General features: G+C 36.9%; 1 protein-coding gene across 2 annotated transcripts; it reads left to right on the top strand.

The window, feature by feature from the left end:
• Positions 1 to 4,976: 4,976 nt before the first annotated feature.
• LOC121383262 lies at positions 4,977 to 24,835 on the top strand. Of its 2 annotated transcripts, XM_041513173.1 has the most exons (4): positions 4,981 to 5,076; positions 8,099 to 8,148; positions 18,577 to 22,271; positions 22,810 to 24,835. In XM_041513173.1, exons 3-4 carry the CDS (start codon positions 18,625 to 18,627, stop codon positions 24,374 to 24,376), a joined length of 5,214 nt encoding a protein of 1,737 aa, XP_041369107.1. In that variant the 5' UTR covers positions 4,981 to 5,076; positions 8,099 to 8,148; positions 18,577 to 18,624; the 3' UTR covers positions 24,377 to 24,835. The 2 variants fall into 2 exon arrangements, with proteins under 2 accessions (XP_041369108.1, XP_041369107.1); XM_041513174.1 differs by lacking the exon at positions 8,099 to 8,148 and having other exon boundaries at positions 4,977 to 5,076.
• The last annotated feature ends 117 nt before the right edge of the window (positions 24,836 to 24,952 follow it).

The raw sequence follows: 24,952 nt of genomic DNA, 5'->3' as shown, positions 1-24,952 counted from the left end.
TCTTTTATATGTACTTTCCCACAGACAGGAAAGCACATACCACGGCCTTTGTCCAGTTGTGGTGCACTTGATGGAACGACCATTGGGCTATTTCTTGTGCCAACCAGTGCACCACGACTGGTATATCAAAGGCCGTGGTGTGTGCTGTCCTGTCTGTGGAAAAGTGCATATAAAATATCCTTTGTTGCTTTAGGAAATCCCCCCTCCCCCATCGTATTATAAAAACCAAAGGAAGGAACAAATGTTTTATTTAACTACGCACACAACACATTTTTATTTTAAGTCATGTGGCAAGTGATACACGGTTAAGGAATGCAGATAAGAAGAGAGGAAACTCGCTACCGCCACTCCATAGGTTTCTCAGACAGGATATTACATACCACGGCCTTTGTTAAACCATCTGTAAATTATAAACTGGAATGAAAATCAGCCCAATGGGCGGGGATCGATAATAGATCGATCGAGCGTCAGGCAAACGCTTTACCAGTGGGCTAAAGCCAGCCCGCCATTATTTACTAATGTAAATACAATGTCGCGTGCCAACACACCTACAGTTTTAATAAACCCGTTTGCTATCGCTACCAACAGCTATCGTCAGTATATATGTTTATTTTGTTTAACGACACCACTAGAACACATTGATTTATTACTCATCGGTTATTGGATGTCAAACATTTGGTAATGCTGACACGTAGTCTTAGAGAGGAAACCTGCAACATTGTTCCATTAGTAGCAAGGGGTCTTTTATATGCACCATCCCACAAACAGGGTAACACATACCTCGGCCTTTAATATGCCAGTCCTAACGGATATCGTCAACTGCCTTTGTGCAACATATAATCCGTTAAAAAAGTTTGTTTTGTTTAACGACACCACTGGAGCACATTGATTAATTAATCATCGGTTATTAGATGTCAAACATTTGGTAATTGTGACACGTAGTCATCAGAGAAAACCCGCTACATTTTTCCAAGTGCAGCAAGGGATCTTTTATATGCACTTTCCCACAGACAGGAAAGCACATACCACGGCCTTTGTCCTGTTGTGGTGTTATATAATCAGTCGCCATGTTTTTAATACTATTGTAAATTAATGTGGATGGTATATTATAAATAGTTAAATAATTTTTTTAAATCTTGAGATTGCAGATTTCTTTAATTCTCAAAGTCCATTGTAAGGGTCTAGGCCATTGGTGTAGCCATAGTTTTATAATAGGAGCACCCATATATTGAAGGTGGGGTGGGGTGGGAAAACCACAATTTCTATGAGTCGTATTATGGGGGTAATATAAAAATTATAAAAGGTAGTAGAGGATAAAAAGCGGTGTAATTAAGTGGGCCATGGCACCCACCTACCCTCCCCCCCCTCCACACACACACACACACACTCGCGTGGCCAGGACTTTTTCATCATCTCACATTCTGTGTATGAAAAGATTGCTGTGTTTAACGACACCACTAGAGCACATTGATTAATTAACCTATTGGCTATTGGATGTCAAACATTTGGTAATTCTGACTAGTAATCAACAGAGGAAACCCGCTACATTTTTCCTAATGCAGAAATGGAGTTTTTATATGTACCATCCCACAGAGAAGATAGCACATACCACGGGCTTTGATATACCAGTCGTGGTGCACTGGCTGGAACGAAAAATAGCCCAATGGGCCCATCGACGGGGATTGATCCCAGACCGACCACGCACCGAGCGAGCGCTTTACCACTAGGCTACATCCCGCCCCTTCTGTGTTTGAAACCACAATGTTAAGGTAGCCCAGTGGTAAAGCGCTTGCTTGATGCGCGGTCGGTTTGGGATCGATCCTCGTCGGTGGGTCCATTGGGCTATTTCTCGCTCCAGCCAGTGCACCACGACTGGTACATCAAAGGCCGTGGCATGTGCTATCCTGTCTATGGGATGGTGCATATAAAAGATCCCTTGCTGCCAATCAAAAAAAGTAGCCAATGAAGTGGCGACAGCGGGTTTCCTCCTTCAATATCTGTGGTCCTTAACCACATGTCTGACGCCATATAACCGTAAATAAAATGTGTTTAGTGCGTCGTTAAATAAAACATTCCCTTCCTTCCCACCATGTTAGGATTTTATACAAAGAAATAATTCTGTATGTTTAAGTGTTGAATAGTTTATTTATTATTCACTGTATACACATGGGTAATGGATCAATAAGTAATTTCGTGTGTGCGTTTTTAGTCTATTGGTGTAGCCCTCGACTTTTTCATTTGCTTTCACACAAGTCGTCACTGGAATTTCGACATTTCAGTGGCTTCCCTTTTTCATCACAGAAGAAGGGGGAGGGGTGGGCAGAGAGAGATTAAAATGTATTTTATTGCTTTTTAAAAAGAACAATTGTATTTTATAGCTTTTAAAAAAAATTAAAAAAATGGATTAGGCACAAGTTATACAAGTAACTACGGTAGGCCTTCTCCGTAACACATACATGTTACGACAGTAATATATATTTATGCTATTTAAATATAAACAGAAATAAATATTTTTGAAAGAGAGAAAGAAAGAATGAAGAAAACAGAGAAACGGTTCGAGTCCCAGTAACGACACGGGACAATTTGTGAGGTCAGAAAGGATTTAATTATCCCCTACGCCAGTGCGTTAATATCTATGTATGTAACAGTCAATCTCGACATACATACAATATATAGATATTCATACATCAATACATACTAGCCAGTTCCAGGACTGCCCACTGTTTCATGCACGTAAGCGGGATCGACCGCGTAACTTGTAGAACCCATGCATATAGTTGAGTTAAAGAGCATCCTTTTTATGGATGCATCAATAGCTCAAAAGGTATCGTGACAAGTCTGCAAAGTTGCGGGCGATTCGGTGCCATAGGTTCGAGTCCCAGCAATGGCACGGGACAATTTGTGAGGCCAGAAAGGATTTAATTATCCCCTGCGCCAGTGCGATAATATTTATGTATGTAACAGTCAACCTCGACATACATACAATATATAGATATTCATACATCAATACATAGTACATACATACAAATAGACACGTTTACGTATACCTACACCAAAATGTGGATTTTAGATTGATGGAATTTGGTTTGTTTTTTAGCTTAGTTTTATTCCCCACCCACATCTAAGATGCGTGTCTAGGACAGCGTGCTTGAATTGGATACAAGTACAAACATCACGTTAAAAGCAATACATTTCTGTTAGTGTTATTGTTTATAAACGTTTGCTTTAAAAGCGCATTATTTATTTATATATTTATTTATTTATTTATTTATTTTATGTATTTATTTGATGTGCATGTATTTATTTTATTTTATTTATTTATTTATTTAAAGTTTTACACACGATTTCATAATAGACATGCGTGAAAGAGTTGTGGCTCACTCTGCACGAACTAAATGTGAGGGGACAAAGACATTGTCGCCGTCTGTGTGTTTGAAAAAGCTGCTTTCTGTAATGTTAGCCAAATAAAAGCAGGACGTTTTCAGCTATGGTAACACACGCTGTGGTTTCATAATCGAGGCCCGCCTTTCACTTTGTAGTGTAATACACCACACCCTAGTTACTAGTTTGCTGAGCAATAACTCCTGAACTCTTATTCACAGCAATTACACACACATACGCACGCACGCACACACGCACACCTACACAGAGACAAACTGCAATTGTGATACATACAATGTATATACATTGTACTTACATAACACACACATACATACACACACACAAGCCTACATACACACATACACACACACACACACACACACACATACATACATACATACATACATACATACATACATACATATGCAGGAGCTGATCCAAGATTTTAGGGAGCGGTGCAACTGAAAAATGTAATTTTTAGGCCAGTTACCGGGCTGTCAGATTTTTGGTAAAACCTATTTGTACGCTAGGGCGGGAATAGGTCCTATGTAGCGCTCGGGACTGGGTGGACTTGCCCTAGAACTCATCCTCTGGATCCGCTACTTTTATAGTATATATATATTGAGAGCTTTCATTGATAGCTTCACTTTTAATTTCACTTTACTTGAACAAAATTAAGGTTATACCGGTTTTGGATAGATCTCTATGGCGAAGTTACGGGTTGTAAATTCCCACGACAGCCGTGCTTGAACAGTTCTCTGAAGGAAGAATGTCAAATAATCTAGTCCTATATTACACAAACCACACGTTTTACCAGGCGTGTATGCAGATAAAAAAATGGGGGGGGGGGGGGGGGGGTTGTATGGTGTATGGTGTCGGCTTATGCTTTCCCGGAAAATATATATATATATTTATTTTTTTAAAGGGGTTTTTCGTCCCCTAACCCCCAACCCCATCTGCACACACTATTGCATATTGTTTTACAATATAGACTGGATTATATTATATTTGAGAAAAATATAATGTTTTAAAATATTTTTTCTAAAATTAATCATGTAGCCTAACCATAAAGCCGCTTTTTTCTTCTTCTTTTTTTTCTCCTTTTTCTGTTTACCTTATGGACTATTTAATTTATAATGTTCTCTCTAGTTCAGTAAAGTATTACGCGTTTGTAAAATCAGGGTTTAAAAAAGGATTTCCTGTTTTGAGACAACAAAACTATCCTGTTTCTCCTAGTTTTCCTAAATTTGGCTATTCGGTGACGTGTCACAAAATGTAGACTGGCCAACAATACGTGTGTACTGTTGACATAGCGTAAAAATACCCAATATTTTCAAGATGTTGTGATGAACTGTCTTGGAGGGGTAGGGGCGCACAACACAACATAATTTCTCTAATGAAAACTGTTTTTATTATGGAATACAACTGATAAGAATAGCTCGGCAACGACAGTGATATAAGAGACATGAATCCAGTCTACCATAAGCGTGTTCGGTGAATCACGATCATGTGATTGGATTGGTGCTATTTTTAGCCTGTCGTTTCACCGTGTTATGTATACTGGGATTCAACAACGTGTTATTGACGGGGTTGGTCTCACATGTTCAAACGCGGGCGAAGTCAGGCAACCTGAACACAGATACCCGTAACGATGGCTCTGTAGTTGTTGTACCTACTCCTCAGTAAAATTACAAGGTATGAAAATTAAATAATATCAATGTAAACCTGAAATACAAGAATATCCATAACGTAGGCCTATAGAATAATTGTATATGAAAATGTTTTATTATGAATTCTAAATAGGCCAACACGCAAATGATTCTCACAGTCCATGCGTTGTATTGTATGGCGTATTCCAGATTTTATATTGGGGCGGGGCACCCAAGCAAACCCCCATCCTAGAAAGTGATATTAGGATTGTAGATGGTCGGAGGTGGGGAGGATGGTGATGGGGGTTTGGGTCCCATGATTTTGGTGGATCCAAGGAGAGGGGTACCTTCCATTTTTAGAATTGTGTGACCCCATTTACAACATCCTAGATCCGCCGCAGCCCCTCACAGCTACGCTCAGATTGTGTATTGTCTCTCTCACCCTGTGTGTGTGTGTGTGTGTGTGTGTGTGTGTGTGTGTGTGTGTGTCTGTGTCTGTGTGTCATATATATTTATATATATATATATATATATGGTCCACCTTTTCACTCCATTAATTTGGCTTTTGAAAATAACGCATGCCACCTTTAAAGTTACTGGACTGCCGCTGATACAGGTTCTTTTTATAGAACATATTAGGAAATAGACTGTCCTTCATTGTAGCCCAATAATAATAATTTACACAAAAAAACCCAAACCCAACAACAACAACATTATATTTCTTAATTCGTGTGATAATAAACATTAGTATTTTTGTTGAATGGAGCTCACCAAATTTATTGTAATATCACTTATTTTATTATATTACACTGGCGTAGGAAGCGGGGGGGGGGGGACAAGGGGGACATGTGCCCCCCCCCCATTTTATATTTGCTTTATAATGGTGTAAAAGTGTGTAAATATAAAAGTGTGGCCCCCTCCCACTTTTTGGCACCTTTCAACACCACTGTATTATTATAAATGTCGTACTAAACAAGCACGGAGGATGGGAGGGGATCTGTGGCCGCCCCCACTGGAGGACGAACATATATAGTTACGGTTTTTTCCCCTACTCTATATTTAAATAAAGACATAAAGATATATATTTTTTAAATCTGGCTTGCCCCTCCCCCACTAGAAACAGTGTCCCCAAGAAATTGTTCCCAACCACCCCAGATATCGTTCATACGGACCTGACTAAATTAGTTTGTATATTTACGTGACCTAAGTTCCCAGTTACATTGAATGTTTCGTCACTTGTGAATACTAGTACATGATACAGCAGTTCTAACGAACCATGAACATGATGAAGTGTGTGTGTGTGTTGTGTGTGTGTGTGTGTGTGTGTGTGTGTGTGTGTGTGTGTGTGTTATCGTGAGCGTATAGTGGTCAGGACCTTGCGGGTTCGAATATGAAACTAATAGACCCCTTTGTCTACATTTTCTCTGGTAACCTACATGTATATCAATAGCCTTAAAGTATTGCACTATGTAAAATTGGTTTAGCCTCAGCGGTGGGTAATGGGTTTTAAATGAAACTCACTGTACTCTTCTTTTTTTTCTAAGTGTAGTAGGCCTATAGTTTTATCATTCTCGGAGTCAGAACATATCAAAATCTGCGGTTGTCTTAGAAATAATTTACATCAAAAGGTGTTAATTACCACACCGACAGTTGACGTCAAAATAAAGCGATTGAATATGGCTAATGTTGTCAGAATTATGTCTTGGTGTCAGCACTTGGCGTAAGGAGATATTAAATTTTATAAAATCATACGTACGTACGTACATACGTACATACACACACACACACACACACACACACACGCACATACATACATACATACATACATACACACACACATAGTATGGTCCCCCCCCCCCCCATATGGGTTGCTCCCCTAAAAAAAATCAAAAAAATCCTGGCTATGCTAGTGCTTGGCATGGTATTCGTTTGACTTACACGCAGATGTGGACAGACCAGGCCCCGTGCTTATAAAACTTAAAATGCTATTTGAATGGCGTTGCCATGACGTTAAAGTCTGGACTTTATTAAAGTCTAGACTTTAAGGTTTATAAGCATGAGGCCTGGCACTGGCTATACATGTATTTTTATATTTTTAATTTTGAAACGAATACCATACCAAGCACTGGCGTAGCCAGGATTTATATATTTTTTAGGGGAGCAACCCATATGGGGGTGGGGGGGGGGGGGGGGACCATACTATGTGTGTGTGTGTGTGTGTGTGTGTTGTGTGTGTGTATGTATGTATAAATGTATGTATGTATTAACAACATATCACATGTAAGTACGATATAAATGTTTATTCTAATAATTCTTCTTTGTGTGCATGTGTGTGGGGAGATGGGGGTAGGCTTACCTATATGTCTTTAGGGTGCTTTATTATTTTTAAATCCCCATACTTAAAATGATTACAAAATATTTTTAAAACAATATTTAATCCAGTGTGGTGTGGATAACGTCGTTTTTAATGAAGTTTGACTGAAGAAATCTTCAAACCAACAGTAGGACTACCGTCACTAGGCCTAGTATTTAAATATATATTAGGCCCTACCTAAAATCTACCGTTTAAATAAAGTTAAAACACATATTGTTTTATATATAGTTCATACATAAATCTTAATGTATCAGTATTACTGATATTTTATTTGTCTTAACTATATCTATTTAAACAGGTTTAGACTGCCTTATCACATTGTTAATAATTCATAGGGCCCAAAGTTTGTAAAAAAAATATTTGTAAGAATTCATTTTACAAATTAAGAAATTTCTAAATGTGTTTTTGTATTAATTTTATTTATGAATAATACGTGTGTAGATAGACATTTTAGTTAAAATAAGAAAAAGAAGGAGAAAGATATTGCAAATACTCAAATGAGCCTGTATTAACCATCCTGTTCGATTGTGTACGCTATGGCTGAGCATATGGTTTAATGGTGTGGTAAAGCCGTGTTGCGATTGGCTGAATAGAGGTCCCGTGACCACTAAACGCATTCCACCTGCAGTGTTGGCGAGAAGAAAGGACTGTACCATCATGCTCGGCTAATGTTCGTCCTTTGTTCCTTTTTCAGCAGTTTGTTCCAACTTTTGGATTACCAAATTCATCTTATTACCTTTATATGTGAGTATGAGGCATATATAGTTGTGCAAATGCCCACATTGATGCATCCGTAACCAATATGACCTTGTATTGAGCGAGTTTTCTTGGAAGCTGGAAATGGCGGCAAAAGTGAAACTGGGACACATACATTGTTTACGTTTGTTTGGCAACATGTGATTCAGATGTAGAATCTGTGGCTTACTTGAGGATTACAAATAAGATGAAAGGAAGTGATTGAAATCATCAATTCCTGTTTTATATATTTAGGAAGATGGTACTTTGATGGATTATGATTTGGTGGTGAAATTTTTCAGGATGATGCAGATTATGACAAAAAATAATTAAATAAGGAAAAAAAAATGTAAATAAGGATAATGAGTAATTTCATTAAATTTAAATGATTATGTCATAATGTACTAAACATAAGCTTAAAGGGTATAAAACATCCTGTTTATAACTTAGAAGTGGGTTTTTTCACAATTCAAAGTGGGTTAGACCGTAATTAGCTTAAAATGTTAATCATGAATACTTAATGGTAAACTTTAAGCTAATATCCATTAAGCAATTAATTATTCACATGTCACCAAAATTGTTGGGTGTGTCTAAATGAACCATCATTTTATAATGTTTTACCATGTTAGTCACACATACTTTAAAACAAACTTTTTAGCCATGAAACATACTTGTTCATTAAAAACCACAGCTGGTCATGCTCATGCACACAGGCTGATGTAGTAGTCAAGACTGAAACAAATTACCAGTCAAAGCAGAGGTCCATAGAAAGGCAATCGGCAGGTATTACTGTGAAATTAGCCAGTGTTAATGACATTTAATCCAGTTAAGATAGCATGGTTGACTAAACTCTTGCTTACAACTAATCACTATAGTACATGTTGAAATCAGATGCAGTTAAAAATGTAGACTTGATCAGTGTAATCTTGAAATATTTATTGAGCACTATTATTGTGGTGGGTTAGTATTTTAAAAGATAACAACCGAAGTGATTGAGGCCTTAGGATTTTATAAACATTTTTTAATGGGAAACACTTTTGGTTCTGTGACTTGTAATCGTTGGACATTAGTTTTAGTAATCCATTCAATGGTGAATGAGTAATGGACTTAAGTTCTGTGATTTTACACACGTTTCAGGGTCCTGATAATTTCTTTTGTTACTGATTTCCCATCTCTTTCTCAATATAATATTCATGCATGGACCAAGAAAGACTGACTAAACCTCGTGAATCTTAATTTATTATATATTTTTTTCAACCTAAACTTATTTTGTTCTTCATCATTTTTGGTAAGTAATACACATACATGAATGTATAGGTTTTTAATGATAAATAACATTGATTTTTTATTTTATGTTACAATTTCGGTTTTATCAACATTTTAATTAAATTTGGCCTGGAAATAAGAAAACTTAGCAAAAGTCAAACTGTTTCATTCTTTAAAAAACAACTTTGGACTAACTGTCTCTCAACGTGAAACATTAACAAAAGGGAACAACATATTGAGCAGTCTTATCAGGGCTAGCTTTGGGTTAGCAAAACAATTCGCCAAATTATCTTCAAATATGCAAAATCCACTGTTATTTTTCAACAAAATACCAATTATGACATGAAATTATTTCGCCAAATCAAAATCAAAATAAAATTTGCCAATTGTTCTTGATGAGTGGTAGAGCTAGCCCTGCTTATTGAATTTAATGTTTATATAAATATTTTAATGATGTGTATATATATATATATATATATATATATTATATATACACACATTAGGTTATGTGTCTGTAAATAATAACAAGGAAAGCATTGTTATTTTTACACTACGCAAGATTGTTTCTTATCCGCGCGCCAAAACCAATACCACAAGGATACAGGATACAGTTTCATTGCAGTATTTTTAATAGAGGTCATAAATTTAAGGTACAAACAAAAATGGGTTAAGTAAACTATACTTTCGTGATCGACACTAACAAAATTATTGCACTCGCAATTTTCAGAGGCCTGATATATGAAGAAACCATTGCCGTGCAAGAGATATGGTACCAGTGTTATATCTGTTTCTGACTTTCATCACTGGCATCATGTGTTGGAAAGATGCATACCTGGACCACCAACACATACTTACACTTTAAGAAATGAAAAACGTGTAATTTTAGAATTAATAAGAAAAACTGATTATTCCTGTTAACTGGGGGCAGCCATTTTGTTTCTTTTGTCGTTGCATCTGGTTCTCTAGCTTGGAAGGAAGTGACATCTGCTCCTACCAACTCTGTATGCACAGTGTAAACAAACGCAGTAATTTACGACAAGACACTTCGCTTTGACCAACCTGATTTGTAAAACAACATAAATGACTTGATAATATAATAAACTATTTAACTAAATATATTTCAATTTGCATTAACAAAATGAAATGGGATTATAGTATTTTTCTCTCATAAAAAAAGAAAGAAGTGCATACTATCAGGCCTAAATTGGTACATTCGAGCAAAAACATTCACCCACGATAAGCAAGTGAAAATTTTCGACTGTCTGTTTTGTAGGTTTTGATGGAAAAGTCTACTTGATCAATAGTATCATATAATTATTTACGGTCTAATAAACCCTGGCAGTTGACCATGTCCATTACCATTTTACGACAACAGGTTATTTATAGGAGAAAAGTTTTAATTTTCTTTAGCAATATGGTATCATGGGTCCTGATGGAAAAGTCTATACATGCTAATAACATAAGTGCCTACATTTTTTCCATATCATTAAACAGACTAATATTAGGACACGTCACAATACTCTGTGATGTTAATAATATGGTACTGGTAGGCCCTTTTGTGTCTAGACGGTGGCAGTTGCTTAGTCTGGTACTTTACCAAATATACACCTGCCAATCAGGAATCACAGATGGAGGCACCTAAAAGCAGGGCACAGTATTTAATGAGAACCATTCTGTTCGTGTGTCGGTTACGCAACTTTAAAATCACAAGAACAGCCAACGTGGTGGACAATTACATTCTAAAATTAAAAGTACCATATATCGATAATGAAAGTGAAAATCAGTTTGTTTTTGAACCACCAATGTAGCACAGAAGTGTAGTTCAAGTGTTTTTTAGGATTAGGTAGGCCTAACTCGTCGGTTACAAGAACTATTAACTAAAATGAACAATTGGTGACCTCAGTAAAACTCGCGTGAACTGACTTCCGGTTACCTGCGATTTTGAAATGTCCCCTGTAAAAGAATAGACCAATTAAGTAAACACTCAACTCAGTTCATCAATTCAATATGTAGGTTTCTCAAATACAGAGGAGACCAATACATGGACAAAACGTCGTACATTGTTGATTTGTTTTGTAGCCAGTTTATTTTGCACTGGAAAATAATATTTATTGCTCGCTTGCTGAGATGGGTATTACAGAACATTGCGACATGTCTGTTTCACCATTCCGCAAAAATCAACAAACTGCCAGATCTACAGATCTACAACTAATTCCTGATGTGACACTATAAGTGTTACGTAACAACCTGCTCACCAGATGACACATTCAGTGGGATGGAGCAAAATGGTGTCGCATGTTTACTGTTTTATTAATTAACTATACCAATATACTTATTGATTTTAAGCAATGGTATGAATTTCTCTCCTTTGAATTCCATCTCATTTCTTCCCGATCTGGCAACTCGTATCTTTCAACTTCTTTCACTGTCCACCTCCACATCCACATCCCAACACACCCATAATCGCACCCGTGAAGTGAGTGAAACTCAGTGTATGTGGCCTTACACCTACCCATTGAGCCTAGCGATGCACTCACTCTGGGTTGGAGCCGATACTGGCATGAAAAATGCCCCATTGCTTCAGGTGGGATACGAACCCAGTACCTACAAGCTTGAAGTCTGATGGCATTACTACTACACCACTGAGGCCGTTTTGTTTAATAATAAAGTTAATATTATTGCAAAACTTTCATTTATGAGGGAGTGAGAAAGTTGTCAACAAGTAGTGCTATTTTTTTGTTTTTAACAAAACCTGGATCATTTGGCCTGAATACAGTAACGGGCTTTCTGCCAGAAAATAATTTGAGGGTATGTAATAATAATAAAACCGACTATAAGTGCCCCAATTAGGTGGTTATGGGTTTGAAATTGGATATTCCATTTAATGCACTTTGACAAATTTTAAACAGCAGTTCTCTTACTATGATGACGTCCAAAAGAAACTTTACATTGATGGAAATTTAAATGCACAAAAGTACAGAGATGAACTTTTCTGCAGTGACAACCAATTGGAGTGTTTTTTTCAACACTATAATGCCAAGCGATGTTGCACGTTTTGTTCATTACATTAATGCTAATAACATCAACGTTTAACCAGATTGTCACATGACAAAATTAAAAAAGGACCAACCCTCTAGTAAACTGACGCTTTTAAACGAGAATCGTGGCGTATTTTAAATAACGTCATATGAAGGCTGACCACCACAGTGAGGTGCCAAGTGCTTGACTTTTAACGGATGGCACACTCGTTATTAAATAACAATTTACACTTATTTATGCTTAATGAAAAACCACCGTGCCATTGTACTTTTCAATATGGCCCAAAGACAATGATTTTTATTTTTTTTAAATATATATACTATGTACCAATTGAAACATACTTTCATTTCCTACCATACCATTTGGTGATTTTCTATAATAATATTTCAAACCTTGAAAAGTTTCTTTTAGATGTCGGTTTATAATTTATCTAAAAATATTTAAGTTCCAAGATTTTAGGATATGTAATTTTACCCTCTGGCAGAAACCCTGAATAACCAGGGATTTCTCCAGGCATTTTGTGGTACCAAATATTTTAGCTATTGCTCGGACAGTAAAATATTAACTCAATCCAAACACAATTAACCTTGTTTCAGCAATGAACTGAATTGTTACAACTTACACATTATGTACTTCCGTCAAAATAAGTAGAAAACAATCGGTCATGTCCCGTGTCATATTTTCTCATTTCCTATAAGAAATAGGTTTTCATCCAAATAAAATAACATGTAAACTTCTGAAACAAATTAACATTCAGGGATGTCTGTATTAAAAATTCCCAAAACATATATATATATATATATATATTAAATTATGTCCGTTTTAAAGGTGCAGACCTTAGTTTCAGCTCTAGAAAATGGACACCAAGTTTAGTTGATCTACAAACCTGTAACACATCAGGATAAAATTATAAGAGAGGGAGAGGCTAAAATCTGATGTCTAAACAGGGAAATATTGTCTAAAAATTACTTTAGTGCTCATCTCAATAACCATTACTGCTCAGACGAATGTGCGTTTTTAGAATTATGAAAAATGCATTTTGGGATATTACAAAAATCTGGATTACCAGAACCACTTCAGGTGTATGAAAATTAATATTCTAAATGATAAAATGTAAGTACAATGTACTTCTAATTTAAATTGCAAAAAAAACGGCTTTTAATAGTGAAAAATACATTGTAGTGTTTAAAAAGTAGGGTCTATCACTTATAATAATTTAACAGTGGTATACTGCATCGGTCCGTTTCCTGATTTTTTTTTTTCAAAGTATGATTTACTCGCGCAAATTTTTCCAGTCTCATTGAACATGAAACCCAGGTGGACAACTGATAAATCCCTGATATTTATCATAAAGCTTAAAGATGTATGGTGCTTAAAACTTATTGACATCTTATTCAACTTAAAATCAGAAACGAGGATATACGGTCTGCCCATGCATGGGTGTAGGTTATACATCTGGCAAGGGGAGATAATTCTGCAGTGGATGTTATAACTCAGGGTCGTATAGCATTGTTGTTGTGCTAGTACTAGGTAAATATTAATAATAATGAAAATTAGAAACAAATTTTCTAAATTAATTTCATCTGTGTGGATTGAATGGGTCCTGTTATTTCTTATACTTGCATTAAAAAAAACAAAAACATATTCATACACAAACTAGTGTTTTATTTAGCTTATACAGTCAGACTCGCACCCATGTATAATTATGGATAAAAAATTAAAATGCTGCATGCACACACGTTTATACATGATGCTATAACACAAATGTATGTAAACACTCAACCATAAGAAGAGTTGAAATGTGGTGGATAACTTGCTGTAAGTCTTAAATGTATTTACAACTTGAACTTCATGTAACGAAAAAAAAAGCTTATATTTTTGTACATAGAACCTTTGAACATTTAGTTATAACCATTAGGTTATGAATGATCAATATCACGTACCCTACTAAATAGGCTCAGCTGACTGCTGCTTATTTCAATGGCCGATGTACAAGTTGTTTGAGACTCATGTTTCAATCAATTATGGCGATGGCTAACAATTAACATACAAATTCTGTAACAGAAACTGATTCTTTCCTGCCAAAAAATGGTCATGTATGACTTGTTTTGTGGGTTTTGCTTGCTCTGACCTGAACCAGGGTTTCTGCTCGAGTGTATGAAGGGTAAAAAGTATTGACACCTAGTAGATTAATGTGTACTTAATACATTTAGTTAACGAGTAGTGTTTTTTGCATTAAAATCACCTACTATATGCTATTTGAGCCTTGCATATATATGATAATTTCTTGAACATGTTCTTTTTTAAAATTAATAAGATCTGGTCGGAACAGTTAAATTTTGTAAAGTGGATTTATATCACGATTTTGTATATATATGAATAACTTGAGATTCTATCTTGTAAGTTGGTTACGGATATTTTGGATACACTATACAGGTTTTGTTGTTGTCAGTGGACACTTGACACCAATGTCCTTTAGTGTGTCTTCTCATTTAGGTCTTGCATACATGTGTATCGGTATCTACACAACCAGTCACTAACTAGTTGTATGAGTGACGCACTGTAAAATCAATACATGGCTGAACTAAATATACACCAGCAGTCGGTCTGTTGTTGCTGGTTTGCCCACCCAACAGCCAAGAACTGTTTGACTACCTGTTTAAGCATGCATTGATCACTTAGTGTTTCATTTCATTTCATTTAAATACACGTATGTACGTATTTCCGTGCTTGTATCCAATCCTGAGAACACACCTCAACTATCTGGGCTGTCTGTTCAGGACAGGCGTGTTCAACAAATCCACTAGCCAGGACCTGGCTAGTGGATGTTTTATTGCTCTGGGCTAGTGGAAATTATCAACTATATTAAGTATATTCAGGGCTAGAAATGAAAAAAAAAATCTACATGCACCAGTTGCATGCTGAAAAAAAAGTTGCATGCACCAAAAATAAGGCAACTTCGTTTGTTTTTTTATACGAAGCTATTCGGAATTATTCGGCAATACCTATATTTATTTATTAACAGTACCAGAAGGATTCTTGATCAAATTTGAAAATTTCACCCAACGTAAACGCCTTACAGAAATCTATAATAGGCCTATTACAAAAACGTACGAATATTTGTGTTTTGTATAAAGCAAGTTATCAACTTTTTTACGCAATACACAATACTTGAAAAATATTAGCATGCACCGCGTGCACCCGGTTTTAAAAGTTACATGCACACGCAAAAATCAGCATGCACTGGTGCATGTACTAACACTGCATTTCGAGCACTGATATTACAAATTCACTAGCTTTTTTTGCTGGGTTATGGAATGTCAAACATTTGGTAATTTTTACATATAGTCTTCAAGCAGAAATCTGCTAAAAAAAAATTCCATTAACAGTAAGGGATATTTTATATGCACCATCCCACAGACGGAATAGCATATACCATGTAACCATGACCTTTGATATACCAGTCGTGGCCTATTCATTAAAGTCTCTCTTGGTTGGAGGCGAACCCAGTACCTACCAGTCTCAAGTCCGATTGTTCAACCACAGAGGCCAGTAAACATGCGCTGATTACCTACAGTATGTTATTTCCAGTCTCCTGATAAAGACCCTGGAGAAACTACTGGAGATTGTTTGTTTACTCTTTAAGTTTGCCTCTTCTCTGCTGTGTGGAGAGCTCTATGTGTATTGGTTCAGCCTTGCCCAGTTTGCCTGGACGTGGTTGCCTTGTTAGAAACGGTTGGCTAAGCATGTCTCTGACATTTACAAGGAAAAGGAAATACTCTCTTGACCTAAATAGATAGCCTCTGTACCTGTTGTGGTAGAAGTATATATTGTAATGTATCTAAGATATAAACTGTAGTTGCATACATGTAGTTTTTAAAATGTTTTATTGTTATTAATTATGTGGTTTTTGTTTTAGGCTTGATATATTTATTCATGCTAATTTCAGCAAACTTGTTTGTGAAACTGGAGGGTGAAGTGCATGATACTGTCCATATGCTTAACTGCTTTGAATACTTTTTAGGTCACTACTGTTTATCTAAAGTTATCTGTTAGTCAAGTCCCTAATTTTAAAGGGACACTCTAGTTTTTAAACGGCATATTTTTCATATTGGAGCCATTTACTGAAATCAAACTTTACTTATATTTTATTGTTCAGATTATCCATTTCCGTACAACCAATGTTTTTCTGGTCATCCTGGTGTTTCTAATACCAGAAAATGCATTTTTTAAATACTTTTAAAAACGCACATGCGTCTGAGAAGCAACAGCTATGGAGTCGAGTTTTAGACTAATTGTAACAGGATTTCACTGTTTAAACTTCATAGACTCTTGTTTCACTCTCTTGTAATGTTATCCAAATGTGTTACAGGTTTGTAACGTAACCAAACTTAGTGTCCATTTTTCTGGGTTGAAACTGGTGTGTGCGCCTTTAAGACCTGAAAACACAGACCTCTTCATAAAATGAAAACATGGGTGCTATTAAGATATTAATATAATGCCCTATAAATTCACATACTAAGGGGAGCTATAAATTACTCTCCTTGAACAAATCTCAGAAGAGTTGTCAGGTGACTGTGTGAGTGCATTGGAATTTTAACAATTATTATTGATCTGTTAATTAGTCGACGACGATCTGAAAAATGGCCTAAAATATTAAAGTATTTCAGATAACAATTATGAATGAATAATAATGAATGTCATATAAATATTATTTGAACTGAAAATAATTATTTTACAAGCTGCATATTGATTTTGTATCAGAAGCGTAACAATACTTATATATTGACTTGGAAGATTCCCAAAATACCTAGTAGATATTACATCCGTTTTAAGGAATATTTAAAAAATGCATTTAACATTTCACATCAGCATCCCATTTCTGGAGCATGTTATTGTTTTGATAATAAACATGGCCAGTAACTACTAAGTGGTTGGTATTGTCTACAGTTTTACAGTTAGTCTGGGCTTTGTACATAGTTAATTTAACTTTCAGTCATGAGAGGAAGGAAGGAAATGGTTTATTTAACGACACACTCAAAACATTTTATTTACGGTTATATGGCGTCAGACATATGGTTAATGACCACACAGATATTGAGAGAGGAAACCCGCTGTCGCCACTTCATGGGCTACCCTTTCCGATTAGCAGCAAGGGATCTTTTATATGCATCCCACAGACAGGGTAGTACATACCACAGCCTTTGATATACCAGTCGAGGTGCACTGGCCGGAACGAGAAATAGCCCAATGGGCCGACTGACAGGGATCGATCCCACACTGATCGCACATCAAGCGAATGCTGTACCACTGGGCTATGTCCCGCCCCAAGGAATAAATATAAACGCTGCCTGGGATCAGAATTTACAACCATATTAGTGACAAAACTTGCTGGAGCAACTACAAAACATTATTAATTTGGGGTTCAAGACGTAGCCCAGTTGTAATGCACCCGCCTGATGTGCGGTTGGTCTGGGATCGATCCCCGTTGGTGGGCCCATTGAGCTATTTCTCATTCCAGCCAGTACACCATGACTGGTATATCAAAAGAGTGTCGTATGTGCTAAACCACCTGTCTGGGATGGTGCACATAAAATATCACTTGCTACTAATTGTAAAATGTAACAGGTTTCCTCTCTATGACTACGAGTCAAAATTACCAAATGTTTTACATCCAGTAGTCGATGATTAATCAATGCTCTAGCGGTGTCGTTAAACAAGACATAATTTAACTGTTTTTTTATGTCTGTCTTTTGTGGGTCATTGACCATTGTTCAATCCATATCCATATAACTTTTAATATTGAAGAACATATTTCTCATGATAGTAATGTTTAAATTGTTTACTCGTGAGTAACTATATGATGTGTGTGACCTAAAGTTCTTAAATATATGTTTATAATAGCTTAATTATCAAATAAAAACATTTTATTATCGTAGTTCAGTTGTGATAACAAAATATGTACTTGTAGCAATATGTGTCTCTGTATGATAGCCTATATCTGGTGTCAGTCTTGGGCAGTGATAAAGTTCTTTATCGTAAAACTGAAGTCAAATGGTTTAAGCAAGCATTATTCAGTTGTTGAAATTAAATGCTTAGTTATATAAAAAAAATTACGTTTTTTCTTTTTAGGTAGAATTCTGTTGATGACCCAAGAGAGCTCCATGCCGGGTAAAGAGTATGGTAGAAAAATGTGCTATGGATTTCAACCCTCTGGATCTTCTTGCCACAGCAGCAGTATTGCAGCGAGAAGATCCTGAGTCACAGACAGAACAAGGCGCCCAAGATCAGACTGGTTCATCAAATGAAGATGATGAAGATCCCACAGAAGAGGAAGACTCTGAATCAGCCAAAATGGGATCAGTGAAACATGTTCAGAGTTGTGTTCAAAAGCAGCATTCTTGCAATTTGAACGAAATGCTGACACCTGAGGAAACGGAGTCCGAAAATCAACAAGCTAATGTAAATGAGAAAGTCATTAATAGGAGTCATTCTTGGTGTGACAGTATTGTTTCTTCTAGTACAGGAAATGACATTACTGAAGAGCAAAATGATAAAACGAGTGATGCCAATGACCTTGACCTTAAAAGTAACGGACAAATATGTGGTGTGAAGGAAAATTCAGATATTCAGATACCAAAGCCATTGGTAGATGATTCTTTTTCTGAAATAAGTTCCAAGGGAAAATCTGTGTTAAAAGACCAAGTAAACAATATGTCGCCTCCACTAACTCCTGCAGGAGCTGACCAGCAGGGAAAATCACCTGTTGAGTGTAAAGAGCACGAGGAAATGGCTTCTGTAGACAATTACTGTTTTCAGTGTAGAAAGAATCAATCAAGACTTGACCACTCTGAGAAATACGTTTTGACTGTAGTTGGAGCAGACGTTCCTGATAGATGTTTGTCATGTCATGTATTAATAAAAACACCAGAGCGTGATAAACCTAATGATGGTTTCGCTTCTAAGAACACTGTTTTGGATATATGTGATACACAAAGCAAACTACATTTGGATAAAATTGAGTGTGATGTGTCTGATGATAGGGCTTGTGCTGAAAGTACTAGAAGCATTGGACAGGACTCCGGATTTCTTTCAGATGACCCTATATCAGCAGTGTCCGATGACTTGGCTAATGGTCCATTAGAAATGAATCCAATGTACGTAGATCATGATAAATCATGTGATAAAAACGATGAAAGTAATGATTCAGTTTTTGCCAATTCCATAAAATTTGATCACTGTTACGCTTCAGCACTTGGTAGGAGTGTGTGTCACAGTGGCGATTTTTCTGAGGACACTTGTAGTATTGATGGTGGGGATTCAGATTCTTGCACTGATGATGTCGAACACCGGGCGGAGAGTTTGTCGGTAGATAGCAGTTGCTTTCGGTGCAATTTTTCTGAATCCTCCATGCAGGTTCATCCTCGCAAGAGCATGGAGATTGATCATGATTCTCTAAATGATGGTGGACAGACTAGTGATCATTCAATGTTATCACCATCATCTGTTGATTCTTTGTCCAGGGACTCGTGTACGTCAGACATCGGACCACCATCACTAAAAACACTTCAGTTCACAGTGCCAAATACCTCTAATGCGGCTGATTATCCTGATATTGAAAAGGGGGATAACTCAAACAATAGTTCTGATTCTTTTTCAAGTGGCATTAAAAATCAGGATGAACTGTTGTATCCAAAAGTTGGAAAATTCAAGATTGGAACATTTGCATCAATAAGTGGTATTGGGATTGATAAAGATATCACAGGAGATGTGTCCAAAAATTCCAGTGATTTGTCAAATTGTGGATCTTATTTTGACAAGGGAGAAATTGGTTCACCTACTTCAATGGTCCCTAGTTCTCCTGGTTTACCTACATTCCTTCAGTCCCCATGTGCCGATTGGGATCGATCAGACGCTGGTTCTGAGATTCAAGAGGACCATGATCTATCTTTGGAGACCCTTCTCCGAAGGAAAGGGGTAAATTGTACTCCACCAGAATCGCATTCGGTGTATCATGATCATGATTACTGTCTCAGGGGTGGTGTCTTAATTACAGGCCCACCAGTTACAAAGTACGCAAAGGTTGAAAACAAAAAATATTCAAGTTGGTCAAAAACAAAGGCACACCAGAAAGAAAGACGAGTACGGGGGAAGTACAATGTTAAGGGATCCAGGCGGATTAAAACAGAACCCATAGTTTCTGAATCTGAATCTCTGTGTAGAATCATGGATTTCAAGAGACCAGATGATCTTGAAATGCCATTGGATAAGAATAACTCGTATCTGAGACCTAAAAGGAAATATGAAAAATATCAAGACGATTTAGAGCTGGATGCTGCATCTAAAATGAAAATTACTGGAAAATATCAAGACCAGTATGTGTATTATCTTTCAAAAAGCTCGAGAAGTACACGAAGGACAAGTCGCGAGTTTCCACTTCCTTCAACGGACAAGATCATTTTACCAGCACCAAAACCAGGTGATATAATCGTACCTCACTTAACTGATGCTGACATTGAAGCAATCAAGTTGAGGGGCAAGTCTAGCTTGTCGATCAGTGAGAAATATTATGGTGGAACTTCAACACTGTCTGGTGGTGCTATACCAACTAACACAGCACCGGTGGACAGCATTGCTGATTTTGACAGCAAGATCATCAGCACCATCTTGAGCATGGAAAATGATAACTTGGCATCAGAGTCGGTTGAAGAAGATGGTAATGATCATTCTATTGATCTTTACTCAAATGGTGATTCTGTTGGCATAAACTTCATGGGAGAAACTATGCCATTAACATCAGATCAAGTTGATCTGTTGCTTAATGCCATGGAAGATGTAGAACGAACAGGGTTATTAGAAGATAGTTCCAAGTTTGTACTGGACAATAATCAGAATTATAATCCATCGGTTAAAATTCCTCTAATGCAAGACTCTGACAGAGTTAACGATAGCATGCCAGAAAACTGGAATATTAAGAATACACAGTTTGTGGACTCCGATCAAACCATTTCAGGGTGTGAATCAAAGACTGAAAACATGTCTGGCGATAAAGCAGATCTCTCCTGTGAGGACAAGAATAAGATGTCAACTTCACAAGTGTCTGTTCCAGAATCTGTTAGTGATGGCAGTATCAGGCCGAATATTCCAACCAGTGATCCAAGTCAGAGTCCTGTTAAGGCTCTGCTTGATGCAGACCTCAGTAATATCACACACCCATCGTTTGGTTCAGCCCTACCAGAAATATTGCCAGTTCTGGAAAAGCCATTTGACTTCATGAGTGGTGACTTTAAGCTGGACAAATCTGATTTGTTCCCTGAGGCAGCTGTGACAGACAACCCTGTCAATACTTGTCCAGTAAACACATCAATTTCTGATTACAACACGCCATGGATTGTCACGGTGACAATGTTCTGGAATGACCTGCCTGCCATTATGATAGACAATATTCCTTATGTGCGTCTGGTGGACATTCACAAACAGATATTACCAGCAAAAGATACGGGTATTCTCAAGAAAAGGTGTCAGCTTATTGGTATTAAAGTGTTGAACTGTGCCGAAATGCAGCGATACTTTTTGGTCCAATATGGAAGAGCATACAACTCGAAGAGTACACTGATAATATCAAAAGATGATGCGAAAGATCTTATTGGGTATTATGTAAATCCCCAGCCACGTCTGCCCAGGTCAGAAGATGCAGTGTTGAAAAGAGAGTTTGTAGTACGTGATGCTGACCCTGTGCAGAGCCCTGACACATCTCAGCTGAAATCTTCTTCAAGGAAGAGAATACGACCAAGATCATATTCTGGTGGCAAGGCTTCCGCATCAAGGTATTGTTCTGGTTACTTAGTAAACCTGATTCTAACTCCTTCAGTTCATTGATACATCATGTGTGTTTTAGTTGGAACTAACCGATGATAACCAGTTCCCTGTAAATCAATTCAGTTTCCAATCTTGCCGTTAAATTGCTCTCAAACTTAATTTTATATTTGTAGGTAAATGAAATCAAATCAGGAATCAAACTTAATGATTGCACCAACAACAATTGCTGCAGTTGTAATATGAATTGCTATTGGTTCGGGGCTTTACCAATGGCAGTTTTTGCTGCTGGATAAAAAATTATTGGAGTCGGTTGAACTGATATTACTCTTTCTTATATAGTAAGGTTGCCTCAGGTTTATAAATAACCCATGCTCTTTCCACTGAGGTATACTATATATTTAAAGAATGGTATTTCTTGCATACGTTTGATTTTGGACATTGGTATGGTGGATGTTAATTTACAGGAATTATTAAATAATGGTTGCCAGTTGCATTATCATTGTATATAATTATAAATTGACACTTTGTTCTGCTGCTGTTTTTCAGTGGTCCAGAATCCAGCATTCCATCTTCGTGTCCTGCAAGTCCACAAACTGTTCCTGTAGCTGAGATACCTGTAATCACCAAACGTCTCCGACATAAGAAAATAAATTTTCTGGAAATGTTAAAAGGTGAATCAGTGGAACAAACTCCTGCAGAAGAACAAGAGAAACCCTCCAGTAAAAATGAACTTATCTCTGATACGAAGAAACTAAGTCCTCAAATGCGAAAGAAGCAGAAATTGAGTGATGCAGAGAAATTGAAAGTGGCTAAGGAGGAACTGAAGAAAAGAAATATCAACATTGGTGACAGTATGATTAAGAAAGTGAAGGTGTCTGACTCTGACTCTGGTTCGGGGTCAGGTTTGGAGAGTGAATCCACTGAATCTGCCTTTTCTGATTCAGAGTCCTCAGCAGAATCGAGCTCGGACAGTGAACCATCACAGAAAGTTGTGAACAAAAGATACCGCTCTGTGAAATGTGGTGCATCACCTGTGAAAAGACCAATTAATTTGGAAAAGGTAGCACGAGAGAATCGGTTCCATGCCATAAAGGTGAACGTGAAAAGCATGTTGAAATTGCGAAGTGATAAAATATTACCAGTTCAGAAAAACAATACAAATGAAAAGCGGGTTCTTGGTGTTCGTCACAAAGATGCCAATCCCTCTAAAAACTTTCCTTCTGTGTCCCAAGATGGTGACATATACCTTGATCTCTACAAAAAGAAAAGCTCGCTGTCCATCCGATGCTGTAGCTGTAAGAAATTCTTTTCTCTGCGCAACTTCATGGCACACCAACATTATCCCGATGACAAGAATACACTGACCACTATTGCACAACCACAACTCCTGGAACCAAGGGCATCAAAGTTGTCTTCTAAGGTCAGGATGTTGTGGATGGAATTCAATAAGAAGAAACAGCAGCTGGATGGACCAATTAAAAACACACGGAAATCCGTTCTCCAGCAGTGTCCATTGGTTCTAGAAACACTGATGAGAATCAAACAGGAGCCTGCTATGAAAATTGATCAGGTAGAAGAAGCATGTGATATGGAACTAGACACTAAGGAGGAGCTCCCTGGTGTTGAAGAAAATACACCAGTGTGTCAACCTGAAAAGGCAGATGAACACGTAAGTGAAGACATTAAGCCAGATCCAGTTCCTGAAGTGAAACAGCCTAAAAAAGTGAGCAGCAAGCCTGCAAATGTTCCTGCAAAGGTGAAGATTTCCAAGCGGTATACACCATCAACTATTGGCATCCGAGTCAGTGGTAGGAGGAAGAAAGAAAGACAGTTGTTTCCAATTGAGAACTATTCTTATTCCAAGCAGTATGCCCGGCAGGATGGAAAAACAAATGAGGAGGAGATGGAAAAGAGCACAGATAACGTAACAAACTGTGTGGCAGAACTATCAATGGTTCATGGTGAGAATGTTGATTCTTCACATGTTTCTGAAGGTGTACGAAAGACAACTACTGTTCCCGTTTCAGCGGTTCCTTGTGATAGTGTAGTAACATTGTGCAATGGGCCAGAAATAATTAGTTACACAGCACTGCAGGAGAGCCCAGAAATGTGATGTTTTACATGCATGCTTGTTTTTTTAACTTGACCGAACATGTGTAGCAACTTGCTATACATGTAGTGGCAAGTTTAGCAAATAGGTATTGTAAATTAGAAAGTTCGTCACTTTACTGTTCCAAACAAAGTTTTCACTGATGTTTGTTTTTAGAAAGTTGCTACTTTTATGGTTTGGGGACATATTATACATGTAGGCCTTGCATTTTGGACCAGACACCAAGCTCATAAGGACATGCATTGACATTCTGATTTGGACTTGTAATGTGTTGTCAGAATACATGTACAACATGTAAGATCGTGAGGCTAGAAATAAATTATTGGTGTAGTTTCATAGCTTTTTTTCTTTCTTTTTTTTAAAGTTTGCTTCTTACATGTATGTGTATCAATTTACTGCAAACCCAACAAAAAACAAATAGCATTTTAATATATTAATATTTGCTCTCTTTTTTTTTTTCTTTTTTTTAAAGCTAGCTGTTATTGTGCATCTGTCTTTTTATTTATTATATATATATATATATATATATATATATATATATATATATATATATATATATATATATAAACAAAGAAATGA

Source organism: Gigantopelta aegis, chromosome 10 (genome assembly GCF_016097555.1).
Source record: "Gigantopelta aegis isolate Gae_Host chromosome 10, Gae_host_genome, whole genome shotgun sequence".
In the NCBI taxonomy this organism is placed as follows: Eukaryota; Metazoa; Mollusca; class Gastropoda; order Neomphalida; family Peltospiridae; genus Gigantopelta; species Gigantopelta aegis.
This window is presented reverse-complemented; position numbering and strand designations above follow the sequence as displayed.